Source organism: Cheilinus undulatus, linkage group 1, assembly GCF_018320785.1.
Source record: "Cheilinus undulatus linkage group 1, ASM1832078v1, whole genome shotgun sequence".
NCBI lineage: Eukaryota > Metazoa > Chordata > Actinopteri > Labriformes > Labridae > Cheilinus > Cheilinus undulatus.
In genome coordinates, this window is record NC_054865.1 from 23893236 (window position 1) to 23912242 (window position 19007).

Genomic DNA, 19007 nt, shown 5'->3' on the forward strand with positions numbered 1-19007 from the left:
AGCTAAGAAGTGGGTCATTTGTGACAAAGACAAAATAGTCTTGCCGTGATGAGATGAAGGCATGCAAAATGGCGTTTGTAACCTTAAATGATAGAATAGAAGATCTTTGCAATGTTTCTAAAAACAAAACAAAACTATATTTTTTTGTGTGATGCTCAAGGCTTTAGTTGCTTTCAAATCAGACAAGGAGAAGTGTGTCCCTGCTGCTGTTGCCAAGTGCTTGCTGATGGTGAATTAATGTTGAGTTTTCTAAGTAAAATATTAAAGAGAACAGTCAAGATCTTCAAGGTCTTTATGTTTAGTATTATGAAATATTCTGATTTGTGATGTAAATGTATTATAAAATGCAAGACATATGATTATATATTTTTGTTTCAATATGGACTTGTCTTACTCATTTGTAGATACCACTCCCAGTTGGATGGTGGCAGGGTTCCCGTTCATGCCTTCACCTTCCAAGAGCCTGAAAATGACCCCAGGAACTGCTGCTACCTCTGGGCTGTTCAGTCTTCCCAGGACCTGTAAGTGTGGCATGTAACAATCTTTCCATACAGGAAAAGAAGAGCTTGTTTTTTCCAAGCTCTTATTCTGTCTCCTCTTCTCTCACTCCCACACAGTGAGGGAGATATGGTCAGCCTCCGCTTGTTGCAGCTGGCTTTCAGTGAAAGAAAGTGTCTCGCTTCTGGGAAGATCCTCTATGAGGTCTGTTAAGATGGCGAGAAAAACAATATTTACTCTGTATTCACTTAAATTGACAATTTTGTTACTGTACATCTCTTTTCTAACACCCTTGTTTTCTTCTCTGTTATGGTTAATTTAATGTAAGGGTCTGGAGTATTGTGAGGAACGCTATAGTCAGGATTTAAGTGGCCCAGCTTTCCCTCTGAGAGCCCAGGCTACCAACACTCGCCTGCTCAGTTGCCAAACCATCGAAAAATTCAGACCTCATCCTGACAGAGACGACAGCATGAATGAAGGTTTGAGTTTTTCTTATGAGTGTTTAGAAAACGAATCCATTTAAAAATCTAGGCATTTTTATGCAGACTCAAAGCATTCGAGTCTGACACATTTGTAGCAGTTTGAAGTCAGTAGTGAAGAAAAATCATACTCTTTGCTACTCACGTATTTGCTTTTTTTCTGGATTTGCTAACACTTCTCACACTCATTTTCCCATTTTCAGTTGCCTCTCCAGACACCAGTGTGTCTGTCTTCAGCTGGCAGGTCAGAGCCTATGGTCAGGGTACTCCATGTACGTACGTTGGAGTTTTTGACATCAACCGCTGGTACCACGCACAAATGCCAGACTCCTTAAGGTACAGTGCAGATGTTCAGAGAATTCTTGGGTTCCTAATTTAAATGACAGTTTCTGACTTAATGATTACTTTTAATATTTGATACCACAGTGTATTTTGTATTATGATCAATAACCATGACTTAACAAACAGCAAGTAAAGGTCATGACTGAAGGTGTTCTTGTAACAGTGGGCAGAAATTAGGAAACTTTAAAACTTTGGACATAAAGAATAAAACAAAAATTTTTGTGGCCCAAATGTAGAAAGCAAGCATAACCATATAAAAGAGAATTGACTCTTCTGGATGTAGATGCAGAGATGGCTCTAGACCCCCAATTGTTCTTCCCCTTCTTTCAGAACAAAATGTAAACCGTTTGTTAGACTGGATCTGTGATATTTTGATAAGTGCCATGCTCTCTATAATTTCCCACTGTCATGCCCTTTGCCAATTACATCAGTGATATAAATGTCCCATGCTGCATCAAAACTTTCTCACCAGGACTCTATTGACCGTGAACACTAGAAGGAAAATGTGTCAGGAAGTAGACATTGTAATAACTGATAGATCCATAGCAATACACCTGCTTTTTTCATTAGTTAGATTATTTTAATAATTTCTCATTGATATTTCAACATAATGGCTGTGGTTCAGGCCTTCAGTTATTGTACTGTGGTCTCTTTTCAGAGGGTTATGCTCTTGATTACTTGATTTATTGTGATTCTGCATTTCACTTGTTTTTGTGTGTGATCTTTTTTTTTGTTTTCATCAGAACGGGGGAGTCTCTGCAAAACTGTCCCTATCTGGCTATGTGGTCTCTGGACCCGGTAGTGCAGATGGTGTCTCAGCACCTCCTCCTGGATGTGGTAGTGCATGAACGCAGCCTGAGCAGAGGCCTGCCCTACACCTGTCCTCCACCAGAGCAGTACTTCAACCCCACCACATATAACTTTGGTAGGTGTGGATACTTACTGTACAAAAATATGATCGGATGATAGAAGTGTCTTTTAATCCTGGTTTTATACCGCATGTTTATGTAACCCAAGAGATTTAATTATTTACTGACTGGGTTGGCATTGCTTATGCTTTCATGTTGCAGATGCTACCTGTTTGCTCAACTCTGGCATTGTGCACTTAACCTGCTCTGGGCATCAAAAAGAGGTGAGTTTCTCCTGTTCATAATGTGACTGTTTGCAAAGGCAGTCTACTACTGCTTTCACTGTAGTGTACACAGATGTTTGGATGTAGTCTTTCTTATTTTCTTTTTACCACCTTTTGCATATGTGTGTGGCTGCATAGTATCTACCAAATAAAGAACTTCAAGTTGAGCTATAGAGAAAGTAGATTTTTTTTCCACCTTCCAGCACTTCACTACATCTATTTATATACAGACCCTGAGCTTTTTGAAGAAAGCTGCCCCTTGTTCCAGTGATATCATTTCCTCCAGTTACTCTCGCTGCCTCATGTCCGGCCTCCTCTCATCTCGCCTGGCTGACACCCAGCTCTCCAGCCTCTCTCAGGTAAACACACATGCAGGGTGACATCTTGCAAGCCACTCTTCCTCTTACTTTTTTGTAATACACATGAAATGAAATCTGCTATACCATACAAACTAAAATCTGTAGTTGTATGTTTAACGTCATGTTTTCCCATAGGAGGATCAGCTGGATGCCATTTTGTCCACAGCAGTGGAGACCAGCTCCTTAGGTCTGATCACTGGCTGTATTAAGCAGTGGACTGCAGAAGGTGAGGAGTCATAATTTGAAAAACCTTCAAATTCTTTTGTTCAACTATTCATCTGTGCCTGCCATGGGCTCGAAGACGGAGAAGATGCTTGCTCAGTGATGTCAGACAAACTTACTTTCCTACTCTGAATACATGTGCAAGCAAGCAGGCCTTTGGTCAAACGGTAATACTTTTAATTCTGTCTCTCTTAAACAGAACAACCAGGCTCTGCCCTAAACCTGCGCTACATCCTTGACTGGGCCTGGAACAAAGTAGTTCAGACCAAAGAGGAACTGGATGGGATCTGTATGTTTTGGTTTTTTTTTTTTTCAAGGTTTATTTTGGGCATTTTTGTGCCTTTATTTGATAGAGGAGGACAGTGGATAGAGTCAGAAACAGGGACGGGGGGGGGGGGGGAGACATGCGGTAAAGGGCCTCAGGCCGGATTTGAACCCGGGCCGTCCGCTTACATGGGGCGAGCCTTAACCACTTGGCCATCTGGGCCCCTTGGATTAAATTTTTGTTCAAATTACTGGATGTTATTTTTAAAAAAGAATTTTTAAGAGGGCTAATTTTCATAACGAATTTTGTTTGATTGTGTAAACTCATTTACTTACCTTAATAACACTGAAAATGCTAAAATTCGATGATTTTTAGTGTGCACATAGTGTTCATGAGCTGGACGACAGACAAGCCAACAGTATTACCTAGGCTATTTGTGAGACATATTTGAATAGATATGATCAGAGTTTTTGCATAGCCTGTTTTTTTTTTTTAAGATAAACTCCTAAGGCTGATTACTACTCCAGCCTAGGATATATGGTGTTATCTAACCATATCAAGTATTTGTAATGTTTGCCCTGTACGTTCATTTTAGAAATGTGTAAACAAGCACTAAAATATCCCATTCTTCCCCACGTCTATTCTTCTTGAAAATGTGTTCAGCTTTTACAGTTCCTGTTTCCCCTGTTCGTTCTCTAGGTGCACCATTGTTCGACAGTTCATCAAACTTCACAGACCCACAGACTCTGCAGCTTCTCCAACACAGTCAGAGGCTGCTCAGTAACCTCAGCACCATCTTCCACTGTCTGCTCAGTGAGGCTCAGGAGCTCACGCAGAAAGGTGCAGCAGACACACACCTGTAGTCACATTTACTCGATCAGGAAGCTGTTGTGTCGTTGTTAATCTGTCTGCCATTTGCTTTGTAGTTTGTAATGGTATTTTCTGTTTCGTATAGGACTGGTGGGTCTGATGAATAAGAACATGGTGTCCAGTCTGATCTCCAAATACGCTCAGGTGGTCCTCTGGTTCTGTCGTACTGGTCTACTGCCTGAAGGATCAGGTAAAGTGTTGTAGGGAATTTCCTTACCAGCTCTTTCACTTTACAGTTTTATAGTCAGTAAACAAACAAGCTGGGCACAGGCTTAATGGCAATTGTTGGCTGTGCCAAGATGAGCCAGGGGAAATCTTAAATCAAGATCAGAAATGGCTTTAGTGATATGTAGGGCTGTGAGTCAGATGTCTTTAAATCTTTAATCTCTAAACAAATTTTCTTTAAAAGGTCCAAAACCTGTATGGTTGAGGTCTCTATAGAGTTCAGATAATTATTGGAGCCTATGGGTAATTATTGGGTTTCCAACTTTTGTCTTCTTTCTCTTCTTTCCTCCAGATGATGATGCTCTCCAAATCTCTAGACCTTTCTACACTCCCTCAGTCATCAGCAACTATTACACGATACGCAGAGAGGAGCTCACCAGGCTGGCTAAGTGAGCCGTTTCTCACCTCAGTTCAAAATCTGTTAGATGTTTATTTGATAGATGCCCATCTTTAATCCATTGTAGTCCTCCATGATTTTAAAAGCCTGATCTGATCTAGTGGTGTTCTCATCTCTCTTGCTGGCTTTTCAGAGGCAAGTGGTGTGCAGACTGCCTGATGATCGACGGCTTGGTTGGCCAGTGTGGTGAACGCTTGACCAACCTGTGGAAAAGGGACGAGGGTGGTACAGGGCTATACCCCCCACCTTCATTGCATGTAAGAATGAAGCTGGTTTATGTTTTTTTGGCAGCACAACATGATGTCAAAATTAGTTCACACCTGTAACACTTGAATTGTGTGAGGAATGATTTTGTACTTTTTGATTCACAGGCCTTATTGGACATTTACCTGCTGGACAACATTGATGAAACTGCCAAACATGCTATTGTATCCTTTGATCAATAATGCTCAAATATCAAGTTGTGCTTATTTCAGCTCCTGGGCATTTTTAGTTTATGGATTACTTGAATTGCTAGAGAAAACTAATCGTAAAGAACAGTCCTGCGGGGTGCTGATAGTCTTAGTAGTTAGGTTGTGCCTTGTGGTGAGGCTGTAGTCCTTACGGGGGCTAGCCTGGCTTCAAGTCAGAGGTTGCACTGGACTTTTTTGTTGTCCGTCATTTTGACGGAAAGGGTCGTAAAAATTCCGTCATGCCATTTTACAATCCGTCATTATAATTTCCTCTTTAATATCTGTAAAATGATATAATTCAATATGACTTTATTTGTAGTGTTTAATTAATGAAACACCCTTTCTAAACTTATATCCAAAAAAAAACAATCTTTGAGGTTCTGCATTTTTAAATGGCACTGAGAGAAAGATGAACACAGCAGCACAGCGTTTACTCCTCGTCATTTTTACGCAGTGACGGTGGAGCAACAATCCCTGTCTTTAAGCAAGCAACTATGAACTGGGCCATTTAAGATATTACATAGAGTTTTGAGGATATTTTTAATGTTAACATGTTGTAGTTTGATGACCATGACTCATAAGTTGTTAAAAGGCTGCACTGTGGAGCTATGCGCATTTGTCTGCTCCACATGATCCAAAAAAACGTCACGTACTCGGACCTTGCACACTGAGTCAGGTGCGTTTGGCCTTGACTGTGAAAATGTGAGCTTCATACAGCACACACTTGTGCACCATAGCGCTAAGACAAGTTGGCGAGATGGAGAACAACTTTTTAATTCTGTCTCTGTTATGACTTGTGAGTAGGCTACAAACATATGCCTTTATCTGTTATATTTCCATGACTGATATCCACATAATACACGGGAAAACTACGGTGTTTGTGAGGTTTCAGAGAGAGAGAAAGAGAGAGATAGGAGAGGGTCGGGTAGTGGTGCACGAGCAAGAGAGAATAAAGCAACAGGCACTGATCTGAACCATCATTCACCCATCTCTCTGTTATATTTCCATGGCTGATATCCACATGATAAATGAGTAAACTTCGGTGTTTAAAGTGAGGTTTTAGTGGTGAGCAAACGGGGTGGAAGTAGCAGAACTGTTTTGAATCATCGGTCACCTTAGACATATACGAAATTTCGCATAAAATCAAACCTGTTCCAAAAATAACGGGAAATAAAACGACAATTTCGGCATCAGTGTGCAGACATGATTAGAACAACATGAAACAGGCTCATTGCCTTAACACTCTGCATGCTGACCTGTGTACTGAGACACCTGCAGTAGCCTCTTAGTGTGCTGTCAGCACAGACACCGACGTGCTTTTATTAATCTACGATGTCGAGGTCAGTGAGAGAGCCCACTGGCTACAAGATTTTTAATAGATTAAATAACCTCCTTGATAGTCCATGTGTGCAAAATAGAAGAGGTCTATGCACCTGTCTGTGTGTGTGTGCGCTGAAATGCAGGCCCATCTTCTTCATTCCAGCCCGTCAAATGACGGACAGCCTTCAGAATTCTCCGTCATCCATCAAAAAAGTCTGCCAATGACGAAGAATATTCGGTTAACGCAACTTCTGCTTCAAGTCTAACCTGTTGCTTTTTCTTGTATATTCTTTCCCTCTCTCTCTCCCTGATTTCTTCTGCTATCCACTTTCCTTTCAAATAGAGGCAAAAGCCTCAAAATACAGTGCTTAATAAATTTATTAGACCACCTGTCATAAAAATGAGAAAACATAAATACTTTAGAAATCTTTAAAAAACTTGTTTAAAACTTGTTAAAAATTTAAAATTTTTTAATGTTTAAAAATAACAAACTGAAACAACTAAATAGTCCTTTTTCACACATAATAACCAAAAAACTTAATATTTTGTATGGCCTCCTTTGGCCTTGATAACAGCTTGCATTCCTGCTGGCGTTGTTTTTATATACTTTTCCACAGTCTCTTTTGTTAATGAGTTCCAAATAGTTTCTAGCTGTTCCCACAGACTTGATTTAGATGAAACTTTTTTGCCATCAATCTTTGAATCTACTAAATCCCAAATTTGTTCAATAGGATTCAAATCTGGACTTTGACTTGACCAGTCCATCAGTTCCAGTACTCCAGATTCCTTTTTCTTGGTCAAATAGTCTCTGCACAGCTTTGAAGTATGCTTGGGGTCATTGTCTTGTTGGTATATGAACCCATGACCAATCAGATTTAGTCCAGAAGGGATCCCATGATGCATAAGATGTCGTGGTAGACATTCTTGTTCATGATACCGTCCATTTTCACTAATTTGCCCACGCCATATCCACAAATGGAACCCCATACCATAATGGAATCTCCTCCGTGTTTCACTGTGGGTGCAATGCATCTGGCATCAAAATGTTCTCCAGCTTTTCTGTGGACATAAACATGACGATGCTGACTGAAGAGTACAAACTTGGACTCGTCCGTCCAGAGTACCTTCTTCCAGTCATCAACAGTCCAGTGTTTGTGCTCCCTGGCAAATCTGGGGCATTTCTGGATGTTTGCAGGCCTCAATAATGGCTCCTTAGCAGCTATTCTTCCCTTTAAGCCTTGTTCCGTCAGTCGTCTGCTTATGGTCATTCTGGAGACTTTCTCAGACTCTGATCTAGAAGCATTCATCTCTGCCTGAAGATCAGCAGTGGTCTTCCTTCTGTCTCTAGTACTTAAAATCTTGAGGTGTCTGACATCTGCTTCAGTTAACTTTGGTTTCTTGCCTCTTACTCTTCCTATTTTTTCATTTTTTTTTTTTTGTAAATCAGTAAATTTGAAAATTCATGGATAACGATCATAATAATTATATTTTAGCATTAAAAATATCATTTGGGTTAAAGAGCTTGTACATATTGGTGTATTAACTATTGCAGAAACATAAAAATGATTTTGGTAATTACCAGTGATGTTTATTTAGGGTAGTTGTGGCATAAACCTTACTTTGGGTGGTGGTCTAATAAATTTGTTAAGCACTGTATATCTTTTAGATAGACTATTTTGAATTTCTTTCTACCTACCTACTATTAAGATCTCAGCATTATAATTGACCATTTATACTTTGTTTGAATGCAGAAATGTGTGTGATCATTAATAAATGTGTCATGACTGAAAAGCTCAGTTTTTCCCAAGAATGGACTAAATAAAGTCTTCTGTAGTGATGAGCCTTGACTTTTTATCTCAGGTGATTTACCTTTTACTTGATGTCATGCACTCCTTACCCAATAAGGAGGGAGCATCAGTGGAGTTTTTCCCCACAGCTTTTGCCATCCCCATTGGGCTGGTTAAATTAGTACAGGGCCTCTGGCTGCTGGACCATCATGACCATCAGGTGAGCACAGACTTTTCTGACTATCACTAACCTGTGAAATAAATTTATATTTACAACTTGGTTATGTTTAAAGGGAAGTGGAGCATAACTAATGATGTTTTGAATACAGATATGGATCGTTTCCACTGAGTGGTTCAGTTCAGTACGGCATGTTGCGCATTTTTTTGTGCTTTCATTGAGCAAAAGTTGGAAAGGGTCTGAAAAAAATGCCCCGTATGGTCCCACTTTTTGGCACCCTTCTGTAGGGGTACCAATCTTACCTTACCTATACCTATCCCAAAAAGATGGGGCTACACACACAACAATTCAGGATTGCACCGACGTCACATCAGCGCGCAATACGACTGTTCAGCTCCAGCCTGCAAAACATGGAAGTCTATGTGAGAAGCAGGCAGCAACACGAGAAAAACAGACTATCTGCTTAAATCAGGGATATCTGGACTCGACAGAGATCCCCACTGTTTCCTAGTCTGTGGATACTGATATGTGGCCACAAATCAAGTTTCCTGACGTTTATCTGGACCTGATTTTAAGAACACAAAGCAGAGCCCAAAGGCTCACATCTGCCGTGTCTATCTGCAATGGATTTGAAACTAAATTAATTCTGAAGTTTTGAAGCTTTAGATCAGTTGATTCTCTGTATTTTAGCCAGTTATTCAACTACTTATTACTTTAGGTAACACGTGAAAACAACGCTCTGTGGCTATTGAACGTGTTTGTAAAACTTGAGGCTGCAGCCTTTAAAAAAGGAGATCAGTGCACCCAGGATTAATGACTTAATCTAGTTTGATTTTGACACCAGTGAAACCTTCAGTTTATTTTTAATGTGATGAATTCCCATGGTATTGCTCTAAATGTTTATATTATGTCATATAAACTGTATAGACTAGATATATTTGCATATTAATGTACCGTTACGACTCCAAGCGTTTCTGTACATGTATTCATCTGCTGAGGGTCTGTACTGACTGCGGTTAACATGATTAAGATGTAAACTATTTTGGTGTTTAGCGTTCCAAACTGTACCAAACTGTACTCAATCAAACCGGACCACCATGTGGAAACACGGCTCTATTGTACCTTTCCTGATTCCTTATTACTACACTTAAGTGTCAGTCTGCTCATCCCTTATTTCCTGTAATTTTTTTTTGTCTTGATCAGAGTTCATTTGAGCTGCTCCTACACCCAGCAGCCTCTCAGTGTCAGTTCGAGTGGCAGCATGAACGCGTCCTGCATGCACTGATGTGCCAGGGTCAACACTCAGTGGCACTGCGATACTTCCACATCACAAAGCCTCCAATTTCCTCCCTCGCCCAGGCCAAACTCTGCCTGTCTGTTCTTCTACACAACAGGTGAAAGCAAAGGGATTCTTTGCATATTTCACATCTTATGATAGTCTGTGAAAAGGTTAAATATAAACAGGCACTGGGCAAAACATGGAAATGTGGGCAAGAAAATGTCCTTTTATGATGACAGACTGGTTCTCCTCTTTCTTCCAGGTGTCTCATAGAAGCGTGGTCTTTACTTCGGCAGCACTCCAGTCGTCTCAACATGGCTGAGCTGATGGGCTTTCTGTATGAGAGCTGCCAGGAGCTGGGCCTCATCAAGGAGCTGCTTAAATTGCCCCTGGGCCTTGCTGAGCAGGTACGCCTGACCTAAGTTAACTTGTAGCTATCTGTTGTATTAAATAGGGTCGAAAAGTCATTGCCTGGGTGCCAGTTTAGCTTTGTTGTTAGAGCAGGTGTTCCTATATAAAGGCTAGAGTCCACAGCACACTGGCTCTGGTCAGCTGTCCTATCTGAATAAAGGCAAAAAGCTCCAAAAAATAATCTAAAAAAATCAATGCCTTGTCTTATTATTTTGTATTGCAGGAGTGTTTGGAGAAGTTTCTTCAAGGTACAGGGGGTCTTCAGAACCGAGAGCTGCTGATGGTTCATTACATCCAGCAGGCCAATTACATTCCTGCTCTGCAGCTCAACCACAGCCTTAAACTCAACCTGGTGGTACGTTTGATAAAAACTCAAGTAATGCACTGTTATGACACTGTTATGCACACATTTTGATACACATATCATTACACATAGCTGGGAAAAAGTGTTACTGATCAGGATTAGATGTACTTAGGATGAAGCAGTTAAATAGCCATACTTGTACTTTCAAGGAGTTCTCGCTGCTTCTGTCTGGCTGCAGATATGTCCTTCCTATATGTAGGACCAGTGGACTAAAACAGCTCTTTTGTCCCAACGGCCATTGTTTTTGTCTCTGGTGTATTTTGTGTTTTATTCCTTTCGTTCTAATTTTGAATGAATTGTACTGATAGCTGTGAAGCAGTTTGCCCCTCAGGGGGACAACAAAGATAGCTTTGATTCTGTAATCTATAAATGGCAAAACAAGGGGACTCGTATGGATAATATGGTGATAATAATAACAATATAATAAAATCCGTCTTTGCTTTTTTGTTCTTAGAATGAGCGAGACCCAAAGCTTAAGGAACGATCAAATACCAGGAACTCCATATTGGATCAGTATGGGAAAGTTTTGCCCCGAGTTCAGAGGAAACTGGCAATGGAGAGAGCCAAGCCCTACCAGCATCCATACGCCATCCACAGAGAAGGTAAGGCGAATTCTTTAAGAACTCTTGTCTTGTATGTTTATAATGTAGTCACCAGCTTCACAGTGGAAAAAGAGTCACAATAACTTAGACAACTTAGATAACCAAGAAAATCCAGATATATGAAAAAACAACACAGTAAGAAGGATGAAACTGTTTTATTGTGTATGGTAGTGTAGTTGTTCATGTTAAAAATGATTAGAGGAGATTGTTTAAAACATATTTCAATTCCAGGCCTTTTATTTTAAGGACCTTACCCAAAAAACACAAGTCTCCTAAAAGTGATCAAACAGTGCTCTACATACTGTCTCCTGTGTGCTACAGCAGTAGAGAAAAAAAAATTAATAGCTCAAGTTTTACACATTGGATTGGACACATGTTCAGCACTTCCCTTTGAGGAAGCAGCATACATAAGTAACAGAAAAGGATTGTTTGAATAGATGTTATAACAACCTACTACCTCTGTAAAGGGTCTAAATTTGTATGGTGAGGAATAGAAGGAAAAGTTGAAATTGTTTCATTTATTCATTTTTTTTCTGTTATTGAACGTATTTGTACAAAAGGTAGCCTTTTGTCTGAGTCGTAGTTTGTATGCCTAATGTTGGTTGGTGCTTTGGTTGAGACGCACACGTCTACAGTGCCATGAGAAAGTATTTGCCCCCTTTCTTATTTCTGATTTTTTTTGCATGTTTATCACACTCACATGTTTCGGATCATTAAACCAATTTTAATATCTCACAAAGACTAAGACCCAAGTAAATACAAAATGCAGTTTCTAAATGATGATTTTATTTATTAATGGGAAAAAAATCCAAGCCTATCTGGCCCTATGTTAAAAAGTAGTTGCCCCCTGTACCTAATAACTGACACTGTATTTGCTATTGTGTTGTTACCAAAATACGTATAAAAATAGAATGTGCTGATAGCACCCAAAAAAAAATCACCATTTAAGTTTCCCAAACACACTTACAGAAATCCTTTGCTTTGTATGTTCTAATATGTATATTTCTCTTGAAATTTAAATATCCAATTCAATCTGGCCCCAGTGTCTCGGCCCCAGCCTCTATCAACCATCACTAAGCGCTCAGCCAATGAGAAGGTGTTGTCAAGGGCTGGCTTCATCAACAATGTCTTGACAAAGATAGAGGAAGTGTGGCTAGGAAAAGGAGAAACACCACAGTCCTCCCCAGCCAAGAGGTGAGCAAAATACTCCCCCAAATTGCATTACAGTATTTAAATACTGTTTTATTTGCTTAATTATTAGTTTCTCTGTTTTCTTCTAGCCCCAGGGCTGCTGACGTTCAGAGCCCAAAGCCCTCCTCGGCTCTGCCTGACATCTTTCTGGGAACTCCCATCACCATGACCTCCAAACGAAAGTCAAGGTAGGGTTATAAATCCATATTGGCCTCAATGAGGTGTGTCACTCACAGTTTGATTGTAGAAGAAAACACAGGTTTGTTTTTAAGAGTATTAATGTGCATTGTGTTGTGAGAGACATCAGCAGTAACCCTTTCGTAAGCCATTGTAATGAACTCAAAATGGGATTTTGGCCTGTACATCAAACTTGCCCACATGGAAAACATGTAAATTAAGCTTTAACATTATAATAACAAATTCTCAGGTAGTGCTAATAATTGCACCTACATCCTAATGTTGTTTTCAGTTCTTGCTTGTATATTGCAGACCCTGCAAATACCTGAATGATGGACCTATAATCTAAAAACGCTAAAATAATGCATAAGCCAGTTTTGTTTAGATAAAGTCTTAAAGTCATGGATTTTTCTTGATCTCCTCTGTGACCCAGGCTGATGGACTTGGTGGTTCACCCCTCCTGTCAGACTCCTCGGCCTCTGCTCAGTCCCCCCAGACCTCCCACTTCCTGGATTTCTCCAAAGGGCAGCAGCAAGGCGCCTGAGCTCAGTCTGCTGCAAACACCACAGGTCGTCAAGGTAAGCCGATTTGTGATATTCCTTTAGTTCTGAAAAGCACATTATGTCATTGATACTTTATCATTTTTGACGATGTTTTGTTTAGTTTCATTTCATTTTATTTTTGATAAATGAGTTGCTAGTCCTGTAATGTTTCAGTGTTTTGGTCTCACTTTTATTGTTCTTGCTCTCTCAGCGAGCTCGGGCCTTGGCTGCCTCTGGCCCCGTGTTTTCAGGCTTCACCCCACAGTCTATCCTGCGCAGCAGCCTGAGGCCTACACCTGTCGCCACACCCTCTGCTTCTCCTGGACGCTCTGTTACACCACCACCCCGCAGTAAAGAGAGCCGAATCACCTTCATCGAAGAGGCTGAATCTCCTGAACCAGAAAAGGGCATACGCTGGACTAATGGGGTAAGATTAGTGAATAGATATGAGTAATTCACTTTAGGCTTCATTTAAAAAAACAGCATTACAGCTAGTTTAAGGGTTTTATTTTCCAGGTACATTATAACATGGAATCTTAAATAACCCTAACACCCCCAAAATGTTCCTTTTGGAGTAAATTCAGTAATGTTGTCTGTAAACATTGCTTTGACTAATACCAGCTTTGATATGTGTTTCAGCAGAGTCCCCCCATCTGTCATGAGTTTCATTTGTAGTCAAATGTGTCCTCTCTGTTTTCCTCTCCAGATGGCAGCAGACAGTGAGATTAGCTTGTTAACCAGAGGTTCATTGCTATCCAAAGCCACACGAAAGACTTGGCCCTCACAGTCTGCAGAGGAGGAAGAGGATGGAGACGAGGAAGAAGAACAACCCCATGTAAAGTTTTTACCTCCTGAAGGTGGAATTCCCTCTCCAGAGCTGAGGTGCTTTGAGAGCCAGCCGTCCACACTTGATGAAGTCGCTGCTGAAACCAAACCGTCCGAAACGATGAGGGCACGCCTCAGCTTGAGCTTTGACACCAGCCAGACGTCTCTCCGGTCAACAGACACCACTCTGGAGTATTTTGATGCTCCACTTGCAACACTCCAGGAAGGAGAGGAGGGACATGTGGTTATAGAGGAGGATGAAGAGGTAGTGACAATGAACATTAAAACACCAAGAGAAGAGGAAGAAGCAGAGGAAAAGCCCTCAACGATCACTGAACAAACCCCTCCCTTGACCTCAGAGGATCAGGAGAGGAAAGAGGAAGAGGAAGAGGTGGCTGCAACAACAGAAGTGAAGGAAGATGAAATTGCCAAGGAGGTGGTCGAGATTGGTCTTGAACAGGAGGCTGAAAATGAGGAACTTCAGTCTGAAAATGAAGGTGAACATCAGGTTGAGTCAAGCAACACACCAGAGGATGCTCAAGATATTGACCATCAAGGTAATCAGTTAGCAGATTTTTTTTTTTTTTTTGTCTCTAAAAGCTTAAAAACAAAAGATGTTTGCCAAATGCCTGACATATTTTGTCCCTGGTTAGTTTGTAACCAGGTCACAGAGAGTGCAGAGACTGTCCTTGAAGCTGAAAGTCAGGATCAACCTGAAATAACTACTGTGAAAGATGCTCAATCAGAGGCCACAGAACTAACAGAGATCATGGAGCAGGAGGCACCATCTGCAGCTGCTGAACTCTCAGATAAACCAGAAGAAGAGCCAGAACCATCAACAGGTAGGCAATACTTTTGTACCGTGTACATTTTTAAGATGTGTGGTTTATGGTGTGCTTCTGTGTTGCCTGCATCCATTAGTCTAGACTTCTGTTTTTGACGTTATTGCGTTGTGAAAGATGGTAATTCTTTGTGTTTATTTTTTGCCTTCAGATCTGACAGAGTTTGTGCATAGACATCTGTTTGACAGCGATCTGACCTCTCCACTCACTCGCTCAGGAATCCATGATGCATCACAGGCCCAGACCACCCTCAACAAGTATGTGTCTCTTTCTGTTTATTAAAAAGCAACTAAATGTGTGGCACCAAGTTAAAAGATATATCAAAGAAAATGATCACCTCTCACTTTTTTGCTCAATATGGGGAAACGATTCTTACCCCCAGGAAGAAGTGATGGAGGATTCAAAATTTGGGCAGAGAAGGGAATACAAAAAATAGGAGACATTTACAAGCCTGACAAACATCTGATGTCTTTTGACAAAATAATGGTCAAGTATAGTGTACACCGTAAACACTTTTTCAAGTATTTACAATGAAGAAACTTTATCAGAACACAGCAAAATCAGTCACTGTCTATTCCTGTCCTATCAAAAACAGAAGAAATAATGATAAGGGACTCTCACGGAAGGGGGTTAATCTCCAAAATCTATAATTTATTGGTGGAAGAATCATCTATAAAAAGACTACAGGCATGGAGGGATGACCTACTGGAAAACATCCCAACTGAAGAGTGGGAGAAGGCATGTGCAAAGATACATTCACAAACTGTTAATTCACACCTCAAGTTATTACAACATAGTTGGCTGATGCGCACATGCATAACACCAGATTAACTTAAAATAATCAACAGTGCTATACCAGACACATGTATTAAATGTAAAAAAGAAAAGGGTAGACTTTTTCATTGCATCTGGCAATAGTAACACTAATACACATTTGTTTAAAGTATGCAACAAGTAGAGGTCGGCTGATACAGGGTTTCTCAGGGGAGATACCGTTTTTTAGTAGTTCCTGTAACCAATAACCCATGTTTGGAATTGATATGTATTTATTATGACATTCAAATTGTACTTATTGTGACAAAAGAAAAATGGCATGATGAATAAATGAAGGAAAATAAACAATTTAGCCCTAACTCTATCAGCAATAGAAACAGCACAGAACAACAGAGTAGAAGCAGGAAAACAGGGAGGTGATGTCATACACTCACTGTGTCAGTAGCACTCAGGCTGAAATTCTGATTGGCTTGTATTCATGGGGCATCTATTCAATCAGTGTGCTGTATGCAGAGAATTTGGTGAGACTGTGAATAGTGAAAATAAAGCCAGAGAAGAAGAAACATGATGGAATAAAGCGGCAGACTTTTTGATTAATTGATTTTAACGGTTATTGGCCAATTTCCAAATATCTGCCGTGATAATCTGCCAGGCTGATAATCAGTCTGTCCTAGCAACAAGTGTTTCATCATGATTTTGGTTGACATTGGGAATTCTAATTTGCAGATAGACTCCCCACTGACTAGGGCTGAACGATTTGCAAAAATAATCTAATTTTTTTTTAACTATTCTAAAAAATAAAAAAAAAAACAGTGTTGTTTGCATGGTGTTTAGAGCATAACATATCTGCTGCAAAAAGTTGTATTAAGCTAATTTTTTGACACATATCAGGTTAAAGAAATATTGAACTGCCTGCTATTGGAAAATTGTAGCAGGCCATATTGCAATTTAATCTAAGTTTCGATTAATTGTCCAGCCCTACCACGGCCCACCAACCCAACCTTGAAATCTTTGGACCCAATCATAGTCCAATTTAAAATACATAAATATGGCTGTAATTTGATAACTAGGTTTGAAGTTATGAAAATGTCCTGTAACTGTTTTTTTTTCCTCTGCAAAGTTAAGTTTCTTATCTGTTTTCTGTTTAACTTTCACCATATAAAAGCATCTCTTTTCATTTAGTGAGTCGCTGGGTGAGGATGAAGAGGAGAAGCCTTCAGCTGCTGCTGAAGCTCCCCCAGTGTTCACCAGCCAGAAGTCTACCATATCTGTGACATCCTCTGAGCCAACAGGAACAGACTCCCACTGTGAGGAAGACTGCACACATACGCACATTCACACATTCACACATACATGCATAAAGGCTCAAATTCAGGGGTTACTAGATAAGATATATGGTCTACTATTATGTCATAATCTGGTGATTTTTCAATAGCTGATGTATTGCGAGATAATCGTAAAATGATACATCATAGTATCTGATACATGAAGATTCTAAGATATCTCGATATTTTATCAGTATTTTGTCCCATCCTTGCAAAGTAAGAATAGCACTATAAATGACTTAAGTTAATTTTGCAGGACTGTCAATGATTTCTCACACCTCTGCTCTGTTTTCTTTGTGTCTCACAGCTGTTGTGAGTGTAAATGACAGTGAAGAACTTTCAAGCCCTGAGTCTGAGGAGTTAGAAGAAGAAGAAGAAGAAGAAGAAGAGGAGGAGGAGGAGGAGGAGGAGGAGGAGGAATCTGATGAAGCTGAAGAAGAAGAAGAAGAGGAGGAGGAAGAAGAAGAGGAGGACTCTGGTAGTGATGTGGAGATCATTGAAGAAGTCCAGGGTAACGGAGGGTTACCACCCCTACAACCCAGCTCAGTCTTCATACAACAGGAACACGAACACTTTCTGCCCACCCTGTCAGAGCAGGAGGCTGCAGGGTTTCCTCTGATCACACCGTCTGCAGATATAAAGGTAACACATACACAGATAAAACTAAGGATGTTCTTAGGTCCCCTCGGAGGTCCCCAAAAGATACCTATGAAGTTTATTGCTGAAAAAAACACTTAAGTATAGGATTTTTGCATGTCTAAAAACCCCTCTGTTTCAGCCCTGCTCAGAACGAGCAGGTACTGTGTCTGTGACTTTAAATGTTAATGGGCTCTCTCACTCCACCCCTGACCACACCACCCCTCTCAGGAAATGGAAGTGGCTCTCCTGTTACAGACACTTTTATCCAAAGTTTAGAACCTGATAAGGATTTGAACCATCAACCTCCCAGACCATAGTCAGAAGGGTAACCACTGAGCTATCCAGCATCTCAGCAGGCAGCTGAGTGGAAGATCAGGAGAGGAGGGTGGACTTTTCCTCCAAGTGGGGAGGGCAAACCAAACCTGGGGGCGGGTGCTTGCTCCCCATGTAAGGTCACTTGGGTAAAATCTGAGAACAGCTTGTTTAGGCACACAGTTTCTGAAAGGTGTAGAAAGAGAGGGTGGAAGGGAATGTATTTTTCTGGGACTTAAGGGGATTGTGGACAGACCAGGGGCACATATTTTTGTTAGAAAAGCCTGAAAAAGTGATTTTTGCATAATATGTCCCCTTTGAGTTGGCAGCTAGCTTCACCAGCCTGCATTCTTCTTTGCAGACCTTGGACATAAAGTATAGGGATGATCTGGCTTGTTATTAGCGCTCAGTTTAAAATCCAGTATCTGTGATGGTATTTCAGGGTGTAAGTTGTGTGCACATGGCATGTGTGAAACCTCTATTACTGTATAATCATATGTACAGGTTTTGAAGCAACATATGCTCCCAATTAGAAAACCTCAGTTTTCAAGGAACGTCTTGCTTGTTTCAGAGAGACAGTGCAAATAGACATTATAGTAGCATGACTCAAAAGTGAGAGTCTGGTTGCTGAAATAGCTTGCCTGTAGTCCAGACTTATGGACCACTGGAAATGTTTGGTGTATTATTAAATATAAAGTCCCTGAGCTGTTGAACAGCCAAAATCTGAGCAAGAATGGTAAAACATTCCACTTTCAAAATTTCAGAAACTTGTTTCCTCAGTCCCCAGAATCCTTGCTAAGTCTTATTACAAGGCAGATGGAGGCGCAGATGGCCAAGTGTTTAGGTCATGTCCCATGTATACTGGTGGCCCGGGTTCAAGTCCGGCCTTCAGCTACTTTCCTGCATGTCTCACTTCCACTCTTTCATCCCTTTTTCCAGCTCTATCCACTGTCCCCCTCTCTAAATTAAAGCATGAAAAGCCCAAAAATATATCTTTAATAGACCCCCCCCCCCCCGCACAGGATTGCTAGGCTAAATGGTTAAAGTTAGATCCCTTTTCTTGTCAGCATCAGAATAAGAAGTCAGTTAAACCAATTATGAACTTTTTAATAATATGACTTTTGTGGTATGAGATTGGGTGGGAAATTACTCACCTAGCAACATCCTTAGATTCTATAGCCTCTTCCAACTTGTCAGA

At 40.5% G+C, this 19007-nt stretch overlaps 1 protein-coding gene across 4 annotated transcripts in view; it reads left to right on the forward strand.

Annotated features, from left to right (window-relative positions):
• The window catches only part of ahctf1 (AT hook containing transcription factor 1), a 34603-nt gene that overhangs the window by 8813 nt on the left and 6783 nt on the right, over positions 1 to 19007 (forward strand). For all 4 annotated transcript variants that reach the window (XM_041782913.1, XM_041782932.1, XM_041782904.1 and 1 more), the window contains exons 7-34: positions 405 to 521; positions 618 to 702; positions 827 to 977; positions 1181 to 1313; positions 2063 to 2244; positions 2390 to 2451; positions 2682 to 2810; positions 2946 to 3036; positions 3232 to 3321; positions 3997 to 4137; positions 4253 to 4357; positions 4685 to 4781; positions 4923 to 5046; positions 5161 to 5217; positions 8422 to 8568; positions 9730 to 9920; positions 10068 to 10212; positions 10440 to 10571; positions 11035 to 11182; positions 12226 to 12376; positions 12463 to 12561; positions 12984 to 13128; positions 13304 to 13519; positions 13799 to 14474; positions 14571 to 14759; positions 14911 to 15016; positions 16716 to 16840; positions 17166 to 17500. In XM_041782913.1, the coding sequence (XP_041638847.1) occupies positions 405 to 521; positions 618 to 702; positions 827 to 977; positions 1181 to 1313; positions 2063 to 2244; positions 2390 to 2451; positions 2682 to 2810; positions 2946 to 3036; positions 3232 to 3321; positions 3997 to 4137; positions 4253 to 4357; positions 4685 to 4781; positions 4923 to 5046; positions 5161 to 5217; positions 8422 to 8568; positions 9730 to 9920; positions 10068 to 10212; positions 10440 to 10571; positions 11035 to 11182; positions 12226 to 12376; positions 12463 to 12561; positions 12984 to 13128; positions 13304 to 13519; positions 13799 to 14474; positions 14571 to 14759; positions 14911 to 15016; positions 16716 to 16840; positions 17166 to 17500 (4369 nt within the window). The remainder of the gene's footprint in view (positions 1 to 404; positions 522 to 617; positions 703 to 826; positions 978 to 1180; positions 1314 to 2062; positions 2245 to 2389; positions 2452 to 2681; positions 2811 to 2945; positions 3037 to 3231; positions 3322 to 3996; positions 4138 to 4252; positions 4358 to 4684; positions 4782 to 4922; positions 5047 to 5160; positions 5218 to 8421; positions 8569 to 9729; positions 9921 to 10067; positions 10213 to 10439; positions 10572 to 11034; positions 11183 to 12225; positions 12377 to 12462; positions 12562 to 12983; positions 13129 to 13303; positions 13520 to 13798; positions 14475 to 14570; positions 14760 to 14910; positions 15017 to 16715; positions 16841 to 17165; positions 17501 to 19007) is intronic.